General features: G+C 37.4%; 1 protein-coding gene across 1 annotated transcript in view; it reads right to left on the bottom strand.

Moving 5' to 3' along the window:
- The window catches only part of Zir (dedicator of cytokinesis), an 869,757-nt gene that overhangs the window by 181,090 nt on the left and 673,354 nt on the right, over nt 1–15,313 (bottom strand). The window contains 1 exon segment of the mRNA XM_090382918.1: nt 7,744–7,887. Within this exon segment, the coding sequence (XP_090239044.1) occupies nt 7,744–7,887 (144 nt within the window).

The raw sequence follows: 15,313 nt of genomic DNA, 5'->3' as shown, positions 1-15,313 counted from the left end.
TAGCACACTCCTACTCTCAATTTTGATCTCCCAATGCTTATGTCACACCAAACTGACTCGACACTGCACTGTCCAGCGATGTCGACTGGCTTCACTTCCTTGGATTTTATGTGTTTCTTAACTAATAGCATAACCCCTCCTCCCTTCCTATCCTTTCTGTAGACATTGTACTCCCCAAATTCCAGTTCTGCACTCCTTATATCTGTGTGACACCACGTCTCTGAAATCCCAACAATATCTGCCTTTGATGTTTTAAGCAATACCTCAAATTCATCAAATTTATTTACTAAATTCCTAGCATTGGTGTACACGCAAGTATACATGCACCTGCTCTTCCTCTTAGCCACCCTAACACAACCCTTGTGTTTACTTGTACCCCCATGATTCCCAGCAGTCTCTGAAATATCCTGCATCTTATTTTCCAGGCTGCTGCTCATTCTAATAGAAGCAGTGTAAGAATCACTTTCTCCTCTGCCAGTGGCTACTGTTAATCTATTAGTTCTTGTATTCCCCCAATCTAGCAGTTTTCCGACCCACCTAACACTGCCTCGATAGCATCAGCAAACATTCTTGCACCCTTTCTATTTAAGTGTATTCCATCCCTGTAGAAGCAGTCTCTCCTGTTAACAAGTACAGACCAGGCTGAAAAAAATTCTAGCCCTTGAGCCCTGCACAATCTTTCCAGGGCCGAATTGATCGACAGGGCTCTCATCATATACTCCCTCCTATCGTGTCTGGGCAGAATTGCAGACACTTTCAAATTCAACCCTAATTCACTTTTTTTTTCATCAGTGACCTGTTCTTGTTAAGTAATTCCGCCGGTCTCCTACTCTTAATATCATTAGTGCCAACGTGTACAACTATATCATCTTTTGTGGGTGCAGAGAAGAGCAACCGGACTGCTGAAGGGAACAAAAAGGTGCCCTTATCTAGATAGGCTTCAGTTCTGCAAATTGAAGCATCTCAAAACTACGCACCTGTGTTTAAAGCCTTGAATGGATTGAGTAAGTTGAATGCTAATGGCATTCTTCCACTTTCTGAGACTGCACACATGGGTGGGGGGGGGTAACTTCAAGTTAAGAAAGGATGGTTGGATGATAGATGTGCATAAGTTTGCCTTCAGCCAGTGGATGGTTGGAACAGGCTTCCATTTGTTCTCGTGGAAGTGGATGGGTTGAATAAATTCAAGGGAGAACTAGACAAATTTCTGGATGAGTGAACTTTTTTTGGCTGATGTCTAAGCTTGCTTTCCTGCATCATTTGCCACTACTACTACTACTAATACAGTCAGTTCTGCTATAATGTGGTAGATGTCTTCCTGAAAATCTCTGCATTAAAAACAATAGGGCTTATGGGAAAAATAGGGGTAGGAGCAAAGAACTCAAAAAAAAAAAAAAAAAAAAAAAAAAAAAATATTTCAGTCTAGTAAGAAAAACACTAAAAATAGTTAAAACCCAATAAAATTGCTAACACAGGTTTAAACATCTTGAATTTCTAATAAATAAATAAATATTACAGTAAATATAGCACTTTACCTTGACAAGATATGAAGTTTGTTTGATTGATATTTCTGTTCACTGATATTTTCTTTTTTTTTGGATTGTAAAATTTAAAACAGTAAAAAAGATAAGCAATCAATAACGATGAACAAGGGATGCACAAATTGCACATGTGAGACAAGTTTACGAAGCTTAAAAAATAGGAATGCAGAGAAGATTTTGAAAATTTATTTATGTTTTTTATATGACTGAAGATTTCATGGAAGGGGAAATACATTTCACCATAATAACGTAAAACCCACAGAATTCCAGCTATCAGTATTATCACAAATGCAGTAAGATTGAGTTTACTACCCATTTATAATTAGATTGTACTAACTGAAAGCCCAATAAACTGACAACTGCACATTAATTTTGTTTTATGGCAGTGACCTCTAGAAATGTGCTCCTCTGCTTATGCTATCACAGCTCATGAAATTTCTGTTTGAACAGAAAAATGTGAGCTCCTGAAAACACGAGTCGGCCTACAATATCACATGTTATCTTGTGAATACAGTGAACGACAACAGTGTGTCTCCAACTAATACAACTACAGTAAATGGGAAACATTTGACGCTTGACATTTTTTAAGCTTCGTAAACTTGTAAGTATTGCTGTGCAGGTTCCTATGTTCAGCTTGGTGCCGGGATTTGAGTTCCCCTGGTGTTACCCACAGACGAAATTGCACCTGGGCCAACGCGAAAATCGTGTTATACTTGCATTGTTCCCTGATATATCAATCATGTTGGAGCAAATTCACATTGTGAAAATGCATGTTATAGCAAAACTGACTTTACTAATGTATTCTTATTACACTATACCCCTTGACATGTGCAATTGCCATATAATTATTACACTTTTTTCTTATAAATTTAATTAATTCATTAATTAATGAATAAATAAATAAATAAATAAGGATGGTTTTTGAAAAAAAATCCCCAGAGTTACTCCTAAATTAGTTGGAAGGGTTTACCTGTTGCAGTGTTTGGTATTGAGATGGTTAAATTCCTTTAAATTATATCATTTCGAAAATAAATTACTTAATCCACCACAATATAATAGTGCAGTGTCTATCAATTCATTAACATAATAATGAACAATCATATATACCGACTTTTAAGTAAAATGTACTATTTTTCAGAATACATATTGTTTTTTGTATTCTGGAACTAACTAGCACATGGAATTGAAAGATCACAAATAGTAGCCCAGGACCTATAAGGTTCTCAAGTTCACTTCCAAAACAGCTCAAATAATACTTTGTCTGTATTTATGAAGGTAATAAAACTTCCGTCATTATAGAGTATCTGTTTGTCTTTTGAGGCTATTATAGTGAATGCAAAAGCATTAGGTTTATGGGAAATAAGAACCTTACCGCACAGGTCTACCATTCAAACATTAAAAATAATGTTTGAATGGCATGGTGCACAAGTTATCTTGATCAAACTACTCAAAATTAAAGCATTTCCCTGCGTAAAGTTTAGAATTCACTTATTAGCAACAGAATCTAAATTATACATTTTGTGGATGTTTACTCCTCTGCTTCTTCAGTGACTATGATTGCACTGTTACAGCATCACAAAACTATATACAAAGGGTACTAGGAAAGTTTTGCAATATGACGCAACAATGAATCACATAGGAAGCTGCTTGTTGCTGCATGTTGAGACATGTTCATACGTGCATAGTAGCCGCCGCGCCAAGTCGATGGGCTCAGTTATTCATTAGTAGTGAGAGTGTAAAGTGCTTGCGATGGCATCGTGGTCACGAAATGAGATAAGGACAGTTTTGCGGTATAATTTCGTGCGTGGTTTAACCATAGACCAGTGCTTAGAAGAAATGACTCTTGCACTAGATGATGATTGTCCACATCGTACAATGATATTCAGGTGGTATAGAGAATTCCAAAGGGGAAATTTCACTCTGGAGGATTCTGAGAGGCCGGGAAGGCCACGAACGTCAGTTACGGAGGAAAACGTTACTGCTGTGAGGAAAATGCTTGACGAAAACAGGCGAGTGACCTACCAACAGATAGAGGATACTTTGGGCCTAAATGCACCAGCAATTCGTTCGATTCTGCAGGATCATTTGCACGTGAAGAAACTTTGTTCTCTCTGGGTGCCGCATCAACTGACTGAAGAGCAGATGACACGACGTGTGACTTGGTGCCGGGAGATGTTAAAAAAGTTTGATAAGGGACTATCCCGGTATGTGAACAACATCGTGACAGGTGACGAGACTTGGCTGTACTATTACGATCTGCTGACCAAGGCTCAAAACAAAGTTTGGGTCTTTGATGATGACGACACACCCGTAATTGTCAGAAAATCCCGATCTGTAAAGAAGAAAATGATAGCTGTATTTTTCAAATCGAGTGGAATTGTGGAACGTGTCGTTTTGGACACGCAGAAGACAGTCACAGCTAAGTGGTATACTGAACAATGCCTGCCTAAAGTCATTGGATCTATGAAGAACCTGCGGCCAAAGTCAACAATGGACACCTGGTACCTCCATCACGATAATGCTCCAGCTCACCGCGCCAAAGCCTGCACTGAATATTTGACCATGACAGGACTGAAACTTCTCGAACACCCTCCCTACAGTCCAGACCTTGCTCCCTGCGACTTTGCACTGTTCCCGCATGTGAAAATGAAGCTAAAAGGGAGGCGGTTTTCCAGTGATGAGGACCTTCTATGGGCTTGGGACAAAGAGTGTGCTTTACTCCCTAGTGAAACTTGGCAGAACTGGTTTAAAGATTGGTTTCGGAGGATGGAGAGGTGTATTGAATGTAGAGGAAATTACTTTGAAAAAATTAAATAAACAAAGCTGTACTGCAAAACTTTCCTAGTACCCTTTATATTGATGTAAACATATGCAAGGAAAGAAATTCAACATTATTTACCTCAATATACGTAAAGTTTTTGAAATAGCTGCATGAAAGATCTTTATATAAGCTGGACCAAATTCATATTGCTATGACATTCTTTATTGGATCAGGGGCTGCCTAAAAGACAGGAGACAGAGAGTAGTTATAAATAGACATTCTTTAGGGATGATCAATCTAGCAAGTGGAGTACTTCAGAGATCAGTGTTGGGGTCTCACCGGCTTATTATCTTCCTTAATGATATTGACAAGGGAATAAGGTGAAGCTGCAAAGTTTGCTGATGATTTGAAGATAAGATGGGTGGTTAACAATCAGAACCAGACCATGTTTTCTTCAAAATGATTTGCATTGGTTGCAGATATTGTCTTTAAAATGGTAACTACAGTTGAATGCTTCTAAATGTAAGGTTTGCAACAGAAATCCAAGGGGTATTTATAAGCCTGGAGGAGAGAGAGAGAAGAGATTTAGGGGTAAAATTAATGAGTGGGGTCCACTCTAACTGGTAGGACGGACAAGCTTCAGGAAATAAAATTGATTCTTGAAATCTCACTTCAGGAAGCATGTTTTAGATCATCAAAATAAATTACCAAGTAAAATATGGCTGAGGCAGAGAGTTTTGTAAATTCAAAAATATTTCAAAGCTTACCTTTCTTATTTCTGTAAAGGTACTGTTTAAAATTTTTTTTTTTTTTTTTTTTTGGCTGATGCTGCATAAGCTTGCTTTCTTGCATCAAATGCCTCTACTAATGCTAATGCTAATGCTAAATCAGATAGGTAATTTAAACAATCTCTCATCCCTGATAGCATTTCTCTACTTCTTCCCACAACTCTCTCTTATTGAACTTATTGCTTTTCATTTCTGCTAGAAATGTGTTTATATTCAGCCAACTGCTAAAAAGGTTTGTTAAATTCCTAAATCCAGTTATGTCCCATTACAGTTACCTCAGCTGTTTTCCCCATTATTTTGGAAACTTTCTGAAATAATGAAGAAATTCACCAAACAAACTTTTACGCTATTTCGAAGCCCTTCACCTTATTAAAAATCACCAGCATCTTATTAAAAATCACCAGCTGCTTGAGTTTCTCATTGCTCATGGCATTTCTAGCACATTTGATCATTTTAGAACTGTGAAGAAATAGATCTATCTAATGGCAGATAGCTTGCTTTCTTCCCGTGTTTTTAATGGCCTTCTCCAGTTGTCTGGAAATCTAAACATAAGTTTTGTTCATGGATTATACACTACATTCAACTTTTCAGTTTGACAAAAACTGTTTTGCACAGTTACAATTTTTTGAATATCCAACATCATTTCCATAATTGCTGATTGGCAGTTAATTCTCCATTAAGAAAAAGAAAACTTAGTTGATTTTCATCCTTTTAAAATTCAGTGCTATCTCATTTCTTGCAAACAAAAAAAACTTGTTGCTCATGCTCATCTTCAATCACACTCACATGCACCGATGAGCCAAAATATTATGAAGAGCGAGTCGTTATGCAAATCAAAGCAACTGCATGTGAACTACGGTGTGTGTGTGTGTGTGCAGGTCGGGACACAGTATAAAAAGCACCTGATACTGAGCTCCATTAATCAGTGTTACTATTGTTCTTCAGATGGGAAAGGCAGCGGACTTAAGCGAGTTTGACAAAGGCTAAATTGTAATGGCCAGACGACTGGGTCAGAGCATATCTGAAATGGCATGGCTGGTGAGGTGCTCACAGTCAGCTGTGGTTAGTACCTACAGAAAGTGGTCCGAGGAGGGAAAACCCATGAACAACTGGTGAAGCGTTGGATGACCATGGTTCATCGATTCTCGAGGTGAGCAAAGGCTCTCCTGGATGGTACGTGGAAACAGAAGGGCGACTGTGGCACAACTAGCCAGTAATTGGAATGCTAGTAATGGGAGTAATGTGTCACAACACACACACACACACACACACACACACACACACACACACACACACACACACACACACACACACACACACACACACACAGTACATCGAATCCTACTGAAAATGGGGCTGCTCCAAGTGCCCATGCTAACCACGGTTCACCACCGACAGCACCTACAATGGGCACGCGAGCATCGAAACTGGACCTTGAGTGATTGGAAGAAGGTCGTCTGGTCCGATGAATCCCGTTTCCTGTTGCACCATGTGGACGGCCGGGTACATGAGTGTCATTTACCTGGGGAAATGATGGTGTCTAATGCACTGTGGGATGAAAACAAGGTGGCGACAGAGGTGTTATGCTTTGGGTGATGTTCTGCTGGGATACCCTGGGTCCAGTCATCCCATGTGCTGGGCACTCTGACATCTACCACCTACCTAAACATCATTGCTGACCAGGTACACCCTTTCATGGCAATGGTCTTCCTCTCAGACAGTGCCGTCTTTCAGCAGGATAATGCACCATGCCACACTGCCCGGATTGTTCGAGACTGGTTTGCGGAACACGAGGAAGACTTCCAAGTATTGATCTGGCATCCAAATTCCGTAGACATCAATTCCATCGAGCATCTGTGGTTTGTGTTGGAACAGCAACTCCAATCTGCGGTGTCTCAACCATGGACCTTACAGGAGCTAAAGGATTTCTGGTTACGTGTTGGTACCAGATACCACAAGACACATTTAGAAATCTTGTAGATCCATGCTTTGCCGGATCTACAAGATTTCTAAATGTGTCTTTACAAACTGTTTTGGCTGCACATGGAGGACCAACATTATATTAGGTAGGTGGTCATAATGTTTTGGCTCATCGGTGTATCTAAACAAGTACACATATACTTACTGAGGATAATCCCGGCTTAATATTTTTCTTGAAACAAACATTTGAGAAATATTGCTTCCTTGCATTGAAAAAAGCAAGGCATTCTCTTTCACTTTCAGCACTACTTTTCTTCTACACAGCTGCTTACTTTGTGCAAATCAGAAATCTGTTCCATATCTGATGTGGTGACCACAAACCTCTACAATTCCACCTCTTTTTATTTTATTTTATTTATTTATTATTTTTTTAAAGTTGGGTATAAACTTGTAACATTCATAATTCAGCTCCAAACACAGTGAACTAACTCTTCCTCTTCCTCATTTATCCCTTCTGCTTATATTCTTTGGGGTAACTTTCTTTTGTATTTCCTAATTATTACAATCCACAGAAATTTAAAACATCAACAAATATTGTCTAAATCCTTAGTATATGATTGGTACTGCAATACCATACATTTTAATACCTTTTTTTCACCAATCATAAACAGTTATACCATGAAATATAGATAAGAAACTTTGAATAAAGATAGTATAGAAATATAATACATACTAAACTGAATGAAGTAGCTGCCTGTTCTAATAAGCCAACTAAACCATTTTCTGTAAAATATTTTCCTGTACATATTCCTTCTTCATCTGGTGATAAAACATCATCTGATACAGCACTTTCTTCCAAAACATTATGGGACAATGTCTATGAGATTAAATAACATATCTGTAATTTTGTAGATTGGTAGTGATAAAATATCATTAGAACAGTCTGTGATTCCCTTTACACATAGTGGGAATCACAAACTATTCTGCAATAATAAATTAGGAGAAATATTTTTAACATTATTATGATTATATATTAATTTCATAAAATAAACATTACTAGGATCATCTATCCATTCGCCAATCATGTTGAAGTTCCAAATATTTTCCTATTCAGTACTGAAGAATTCCTGGGACAACTGTAATTTTTAACATATACTTTCTTCCCATAATAACAAGCCTTTAACCAGTTCAAAGTTGTCTGCTTGACTGCAAACTGTGGTAATACACACAGTAATGAGTTTTTCAAACAAATTTATACATACAAAAGAACAACTAATTACTGCTCATATATTTTTTGTTCCTTTCTGCTCCTAGCCATAAGACGGTGATGGGCTTTGCATGTATTCTTGGCAATAAAATGAGTATTTATTTACAGTAAACCCCCGCTATTCGCGGGGGTTACGTTCCTGAGAAATGTCGCGAATACCGAAAACGCGAATACTGAGTTATTGCTCCCATAGTAATAAAGGGGTTCCGTTCCAAAGTATGAAATATATAAGAAAAACTAGTCTAAAATTTTGTCTATATGTATTATATGTACCTTCATAACATGACTATGTACATAGACAGTACATAGTGAAATGCAAGCATATGGCATCGAAATGAAAATAAGAAACAATTTAATATTAAATGTAATATTTATTAGAAATTTCAAACCAGCGCCTTTGCTAGCAAAAAAACTTATCCCACCAGTGCTATCACCAGTTTCGCTAAAGTGTTGATAAAGGAGTTTTGCCTTTTCACGAATGATGAGTGAACTTAACAGAATTTTATTTTGAGTTCGGTCTTCTATCCACAGATTTAAAGCTTTTTCCATTTTTTGTTCTAATTTAACATCATGAGTTACAGAGCAAATTTTTGAAGCAATTAGCGCTTTTTCACGGACACTACGGCGGATTTTTTCTTCCGATTTTTGGATTGATCGTACCGTTGACTCATTGATTTTATAATGTTTTGCCACTGAAGAGAGACACTTTCACCATTAGAAATTTTATCTAATAACTCAATTTTATTCGCTAATGTCATCACCTTCTTTGCTATTTTCACATTTCTCTTGTTATTCGTAGCCATATTTTTGTAGGGGTTAGAAAGAACTTGTCCACAATAAAGTCACTTTCCTTCCGTTAAAAAACTCGAAAAGGTCTGTTTTACACTGCAAAACGGTAGATTTGTCATTTTTGTAAGCATATCAATTTATAAATTGATAATGGCTGCAGTTTACCTTTTACTGAAAAAATATTGCGCATCAAGGGAAAAAACATAAACGCAAAGATAATCTGTTCCTCAAATGCACACTTGGTTAATGGGATAAAAAGTTACCCCATTTATAATCTTAAAAAGTATCAAGAAATAATTCAAAATTGTTCACTTTTATGCCATCATTATTTTCAATTTCTTTTTAACACAACTATGAAAAATAAATTTTATATATTAAAACATATATTTTTAATTATTTTTTGAAAATAAAACAACTCTGCAATTCTTTAAAAATGTTTTTTATCTTATTTTATGTATCAGATTTGAATATTACATCCCTTTATTATTTTTGAGCAACAGCAAGTGAAATGTCAATCAAATAAACCTGTGAATCTATACACTAGAATAATTAAACACTAGAAAGATTCTTCCATGACAAACCAAAACCAATTAGTTAGTTAGTTATTTGGTTTTTAGGAGCATTAGCAACTTAGGCCATATTGCCCCGGGATATGCGGTGGTCATTCCCTGACCTTTCTGCATCCTCCATATTTGGTGGTGACGGGCTCGAACCCCGGTCTAATCAAGAAGTGTGTGCTACGCACTGCTGCTCCTTCCCACCTGGCTACGGAGGTGCCAAAACCAAAGAGAGAGAGAGAGAGAGAGAGAGAGAGAGAGAATGACAATTTAGCATGCTGCCATAAAGTGTAAAGAGCATGTGCTTGAAAAAGTGGATGTGAAGGATGTGCACATAATTATCAAGAATAGCCTTAACTTGGTCTTGGATTTTTAGATGAAATTCAAGTCGGGTGGGGGTGGGGTCATAAACGCTGAATGGAGACCCACATGCAGGCCTCTAGGATAAAAAGCTAACGAAACTCAATGCTGTTTAGATACACACACTCTTTGATAACCTGATGTGATTAATTACTTTATTTAATTACTTAATCTTTACTTTACTTTGTATCTTGGTTTGCAGCATGGTGTTCAACAGAACAGATCAATTTATCAATGGCAGGGAAAAGTGACTGGTTACTGTCATTCATTTTCATTTTGATTTTGAATTTTAGCACAATAATACTTCTGTTTATAAATTATCCTTACAACTGCAGGCCTTCAAAATGTGCCAGGTAAGACCATGTGTAAAATGTGACTCTAGGGCTCAGTCGTGTGTGTGTGTGTGTGTGTGTGTGTGCGTGTGTGTGTGTGTGTGTGTAAGGTGTGTGTGTGTGTGTGTGTAAGGTGTGGTAGAGGAGTGCACATATTGAGGAACCTTCCTTTGAAGGAAGAATAGTAATGGAAATTGACAGTAATCTTGTACCATTATAACTGAGATGGCCTATGTGAATAGGCTATCAGGTCTATGAGCTAAAAATGTCTTTGTGCATGATGCACAATCTCAGATGTCAAGCATGTCAACAGCATTTTATTGTTCTGATCTGGAGTGGACTGGAAATTTTTTTTCAAAGATGTAGATTCAACAGGAAGCTCACAATATAAATGCTAATTAGCTTTGATTCTCATTTATAATTGAAACTAACATGTTAAGTTTGTTAATTGTATTAAAATTTAAAATTTGTTACTTAAGACTAGCATCTAAATTGATGAAATGGCATAAAGGAGGGGTGACCTGGACACAACCCCGGGGGCTCACATCTGGTGAGTATGGGCTTGGCAAACCCAGGGTCCTGAGCTGAATATCATCATTCTTCTCTTTCTTGGTGATTCCTTTCTACTTCTCTCTCTCTCTCACTGTCTCTCTCTCAGGGTAGCTCGGGATGTTTTTTTTTTTTTTTTTTGGCTGGTGCAGCATAAGCCTCAGGCGTCCTTGTACCATGTGGCCAATAATAATAATAATAATAACATGTGCCCAAGGTGACTCACTGTCCAGTGCCCAGCCACTCCTGCTCTGATTGATGAATAAACTTAGTCAATCAGATATACACTGAGTGATCACTGAATTATGACCACCTACCTAATACTTTGTAGGTCCTCCTTGTGCCCTCAGTACAGCAGCTATCCAATGTGGCATTGATTCAACAGGGTGTCAGAAGCATTCGGGAGGTAGGGCCAACCAAGCTGTGTGTAATGACCCAGCAATGCAGGTATGGGTGTGATTGGTGTATCAGATGCCTGATATGCCTTTCCATAGTGTCCCACAAGTGCTCTATGGGATTGATATCAGGGGAGTTTGGAGGTCAATCGATATGCTGGAAGTCAGAACTGTGTTCCTCAAACCATTCCTGCACAAGTGCCCGATGGCTCGGTGCATTGTCATCTTGGAAGACAACATTGGCATTTGGGAAAAGTGTAACACAGCGGGGTGTATACGACTGTATACACCACGGGGTGTATACGACTGTATACAGCAAGCAGTTGACGATAGCGGAGACCACTGATACGTTGTTCCACATGCACCAGGGGTCCAAGTTCCTGCCAGTGAAACATGCTCCACACCATACAACTGCCTCCACCGGCCTGCACTTTTGATACCATGCATGATGGATCAAGAGCCTCATGTTGTTGATGCCAAATCCATACATGACCATCTACAGTGTGGAGTAAATAATGTGACTCATCTGACCAGCATACCTTCTTCCAGTCTTCTAATGTCCAACTTGCATGCTCTTTGCACTAGCGGGTCTTTTACACTGATGAACCTTAGTTAAGAGAGGATGCCGTAGGGGGTCGTCAGCTGGTATAGCCCATACGTGCACTGCATGGTCATGCCAAATATTGTTCCGGGTTGGCCCATGTTGTATTGGGTAGTCAACTCTTTAACAGTGCTGGGCCTGTTTATCTGTATGAGTCGTCGGACCCGGTGCTCACCTCTAACATCAACCTTTCGCTGACCTTTGCAGTTTTGCAGTCAGATCGTTGTTTGAACATTTTGAAGCCAGTCCCAGGTACACTTTAACTAAGGCAGAAAACCCCACCAGTTCGGCCATATGGGAAATCGAGGCACCAACCCATCACGCTCGGAATTTTGTTTTCATAGGGTGGCCATAATTCAATGATCACTCAGTGTATATTGGCTTACAGTTACATTAGTAAATGTAATGTAAACATTTACGTTACATTTACTTATATTAATAACTGCATGCTACCTGAAAAATACATTTTGTGTTATATTAACACCAAATTATATTATAACTCCTTTATATGTAGAAAATATACTATAAAGAAACGTGAAGACATTTTTTGAGATAAACTTGTACATATACGAGGAGCATTTGGAAAGTTTCTGGCCTGAGTGTGAAAGTTTAGTGGTACAGTGTAAAAATCTTCTATCCTTAATGTATAACTCTTCAAATAATAACCCACAAAGTTTCATGCAGTTTTACTAGTCTTTTTAAATACAGGTTCTGAAGACAACTAAGTTTTGTGAATGACGAAAGATGGACAAAATCAATCACTGCATAGCCATCCAATATTAGAGAAAAAAAGGGACTAATGTTGAATGCAATTCATGAGGATATGGTTACAACACTGGGTAGGATGCCCTTCCTATTCCATGGTTAAGAAATGGGCAGCAAAATTTAAATGAGGGAGGGAGAGCCTGTAAGATGATCTACATTGTGGAAGACCTGCAGCATCCATCACTCCCGAAGTTGTTGACCGTGATCTGGCAATGACTGATCACTGGGTGAGTGTTTGGGACATTGCCAGTGTCTTGGGAATCTTATCTAAATTTGTGAACCACATAATAACAGAAGTTCTTGCTATGAAAAAGGTATCAGCACAATGGGTCCCAAAATTGTTGACAGCAGATCAACATGCATGAGAGTTGTCAAGTGATTTTCCTCCAACAATACAATAAACTGCATTATGATGCCTTGATAAACATCAGAGGTGTTAGTTTTTTGTAAAAAATACAGGCAAACTATCCTGCTGATGCCAAACAGATTTTTGAGAATATAAGAGCGTTTCATAAAAAAAATTGTAGATTTTTAGGGCTTTGTATTTTCCAGTTTTGACTGTTCATGTCACTAAGGTGAAACAATATTTTATCAGTGAAATAAATTTTATTCAAAATTTAAATACTTTCACAGTAAAGTAAACTTTTAAACCAGTGAAAGCACTATGATCTTTTAATATCATCCTAAAATTGAAGCTCATGCATACTGTGGATTCGCTATGGAAAAAGTTTTAGGTGTTTTATTCAGTGAAATGAATAAACCAAGTGATCCCCTTCTAAATGTATGTCGATCTTCTTGCTGAAAACAAATTTGAGGATGGCAAAACAGTTTCTCTAATGTTGTATAAACAGTCATGTGTAAGAATGTTCCTTCTTTCATGTTCCTTATTCCCCACTGATGTACACAAACAAGACTTCTTTATTATCTTGAAAGTTGCAGCTTTGCATGGATGGTTAGTGTTATGGAATTTAACAAAATTTTGTTTCCATTCACTGTAAGACTGTTTCCAAGTAAGATTTCATTAAAAAAAAAAAAAGAAGCTTTTCTGAAAGGGATACAACATCAGAAATGATGAATCAACTTCAAACACCTTATTATGACAGAAAAACTGAAAATTTGAAATGCAAAATGTGAGTGAGTGCGTGAATGAATGATTTTAGTTTTTTTTGGTGCACAAGCAACCAAGGCCATGATCTACCAAGTCCAATACTCAAATACATTAAAAATTACAAGAACTAACATTACTATGCTAAAATGTACAAAAAGGTAAAACCAAGTAAATCGAGATAAAAACAGGTAAAGAAACAGAAGTGTACACGATTATTACAAAAAAGCATTTATATATAGGAATAAAGAGTAATAATTTTTAAAAAAATTTAAAATTTTGAACATATCTTTGTCAGGTAAAATTTGACTGAACATATAAAGCTCAGTCAGATAGTTAAAAGTGCTAAAATATAAAACGCATGCATTTAAAAAATCTGGACACTAAAGAATAAAATAAGTACACACTCAAGAATAGGGTTAAAATGTTGTCGCAATGCTCGCACATAGGAGGGTCATCAGCCCTCAGCAGAAAAGTGTGTTGGAGACCATGTCCTATGTGAAGCCAAGCTAGAACAACTTCCTCATTATGGTTCCTGTGCAGACAAGATTGCCAATGTTCGATTACAAGCTTATTCTTATATAACACATCTGTAGCCTGCCCATGCAATGAGTGTTTGCCACTGGGAAACTACTTTTTTTTGTATTACTTGCCTGTAGTCTGTATGGGGGGCTAACAGGCAAAAATTATAAAAAGTCACTGCTGATTTTGCTATGCTGTCTGCCAAATCATTTCCTAAGATCCTAATGTGGCTGGGGATCCAGCAGAAACAAACATCAAAATCAGACTGAGGAAGGAAGTGTAGCCAGGATAGGACTGGATGAGGATTAAACATCATCAATGACAATGCCTGCAATGAAATCAGAGAATCAGTATACAGGCTGGACTTGATTAACACAATTAATTTGTCCCATGAGTGCATTGCGGAAAATGGAAACATGTTAATCTAATATAATAATCAATAGGAAAAATTATAATTGGTCTGTGACCTTCAGGAATGTCCATAAAGAATTTTAAAAATACCTTTTAAATAACTTTTTAATTGTATACCATGTAAAAGATAATTTAAAAAAATGCATGTAATTATAGAATTAAATATTTAATTAATATTAATTAAATATTATTAGAGAAGGCTGAATTGGTGTGTGGTTGTCCAAAGGATAGCAACTCCTCCATGGGCAACTCCACCAGTTGTGTACTTATATATGATAGTAGTATTATGAAAGAAAGGGATTTCATTTGCTTTCAAATATGTCTCCTGCAAGCAAAAGCAAACTGTCTTATGCTTTGGCAGGAGGGCTTTGATGCCAACAGTATCTTTATGGAATCCACGACAATTCTGGTGAAGGAGATTAGCTAGTATTTTGGTTTTTGTGGATCTGTCGGATGGCTTCTAAAGTGCTGAGGGCTTATTTTTCTTAGTCTTTAATTTTTTTTTTTTTTTTGGGGGAAGAAGAAGAAGAAGAAATCTTTATTGTATACAAAATGCATATGCCGTACACAATACCCTTCACGGCTAGAAGCCAGGGGTTTACAGTAAAGGTTAACACAAGGTAAAAGTCTAATATAAAGGTTACAAAGGC

This window comes from Mastigoproctus giganteus, chromosome 10 (assembly GCF_048544385.1).
Source record: "Mastigoproctus giganteus isolate SK-2022 chromosome 10, ASM4854438v1, whole genome shotgun sequence".
Lineage (NCBI taxonomy): Eukaryota > Metazoa > Arthropoda > Arachnida > Uropygi > Thelyphonidae > Mastigoproctus > Mastigoproctus giganteus.
The sequence above is the reverse complement of the archived record's forward strand: the minus strand, read 5'-3'. Positions and strand labels throughout refer to the sequence as shown.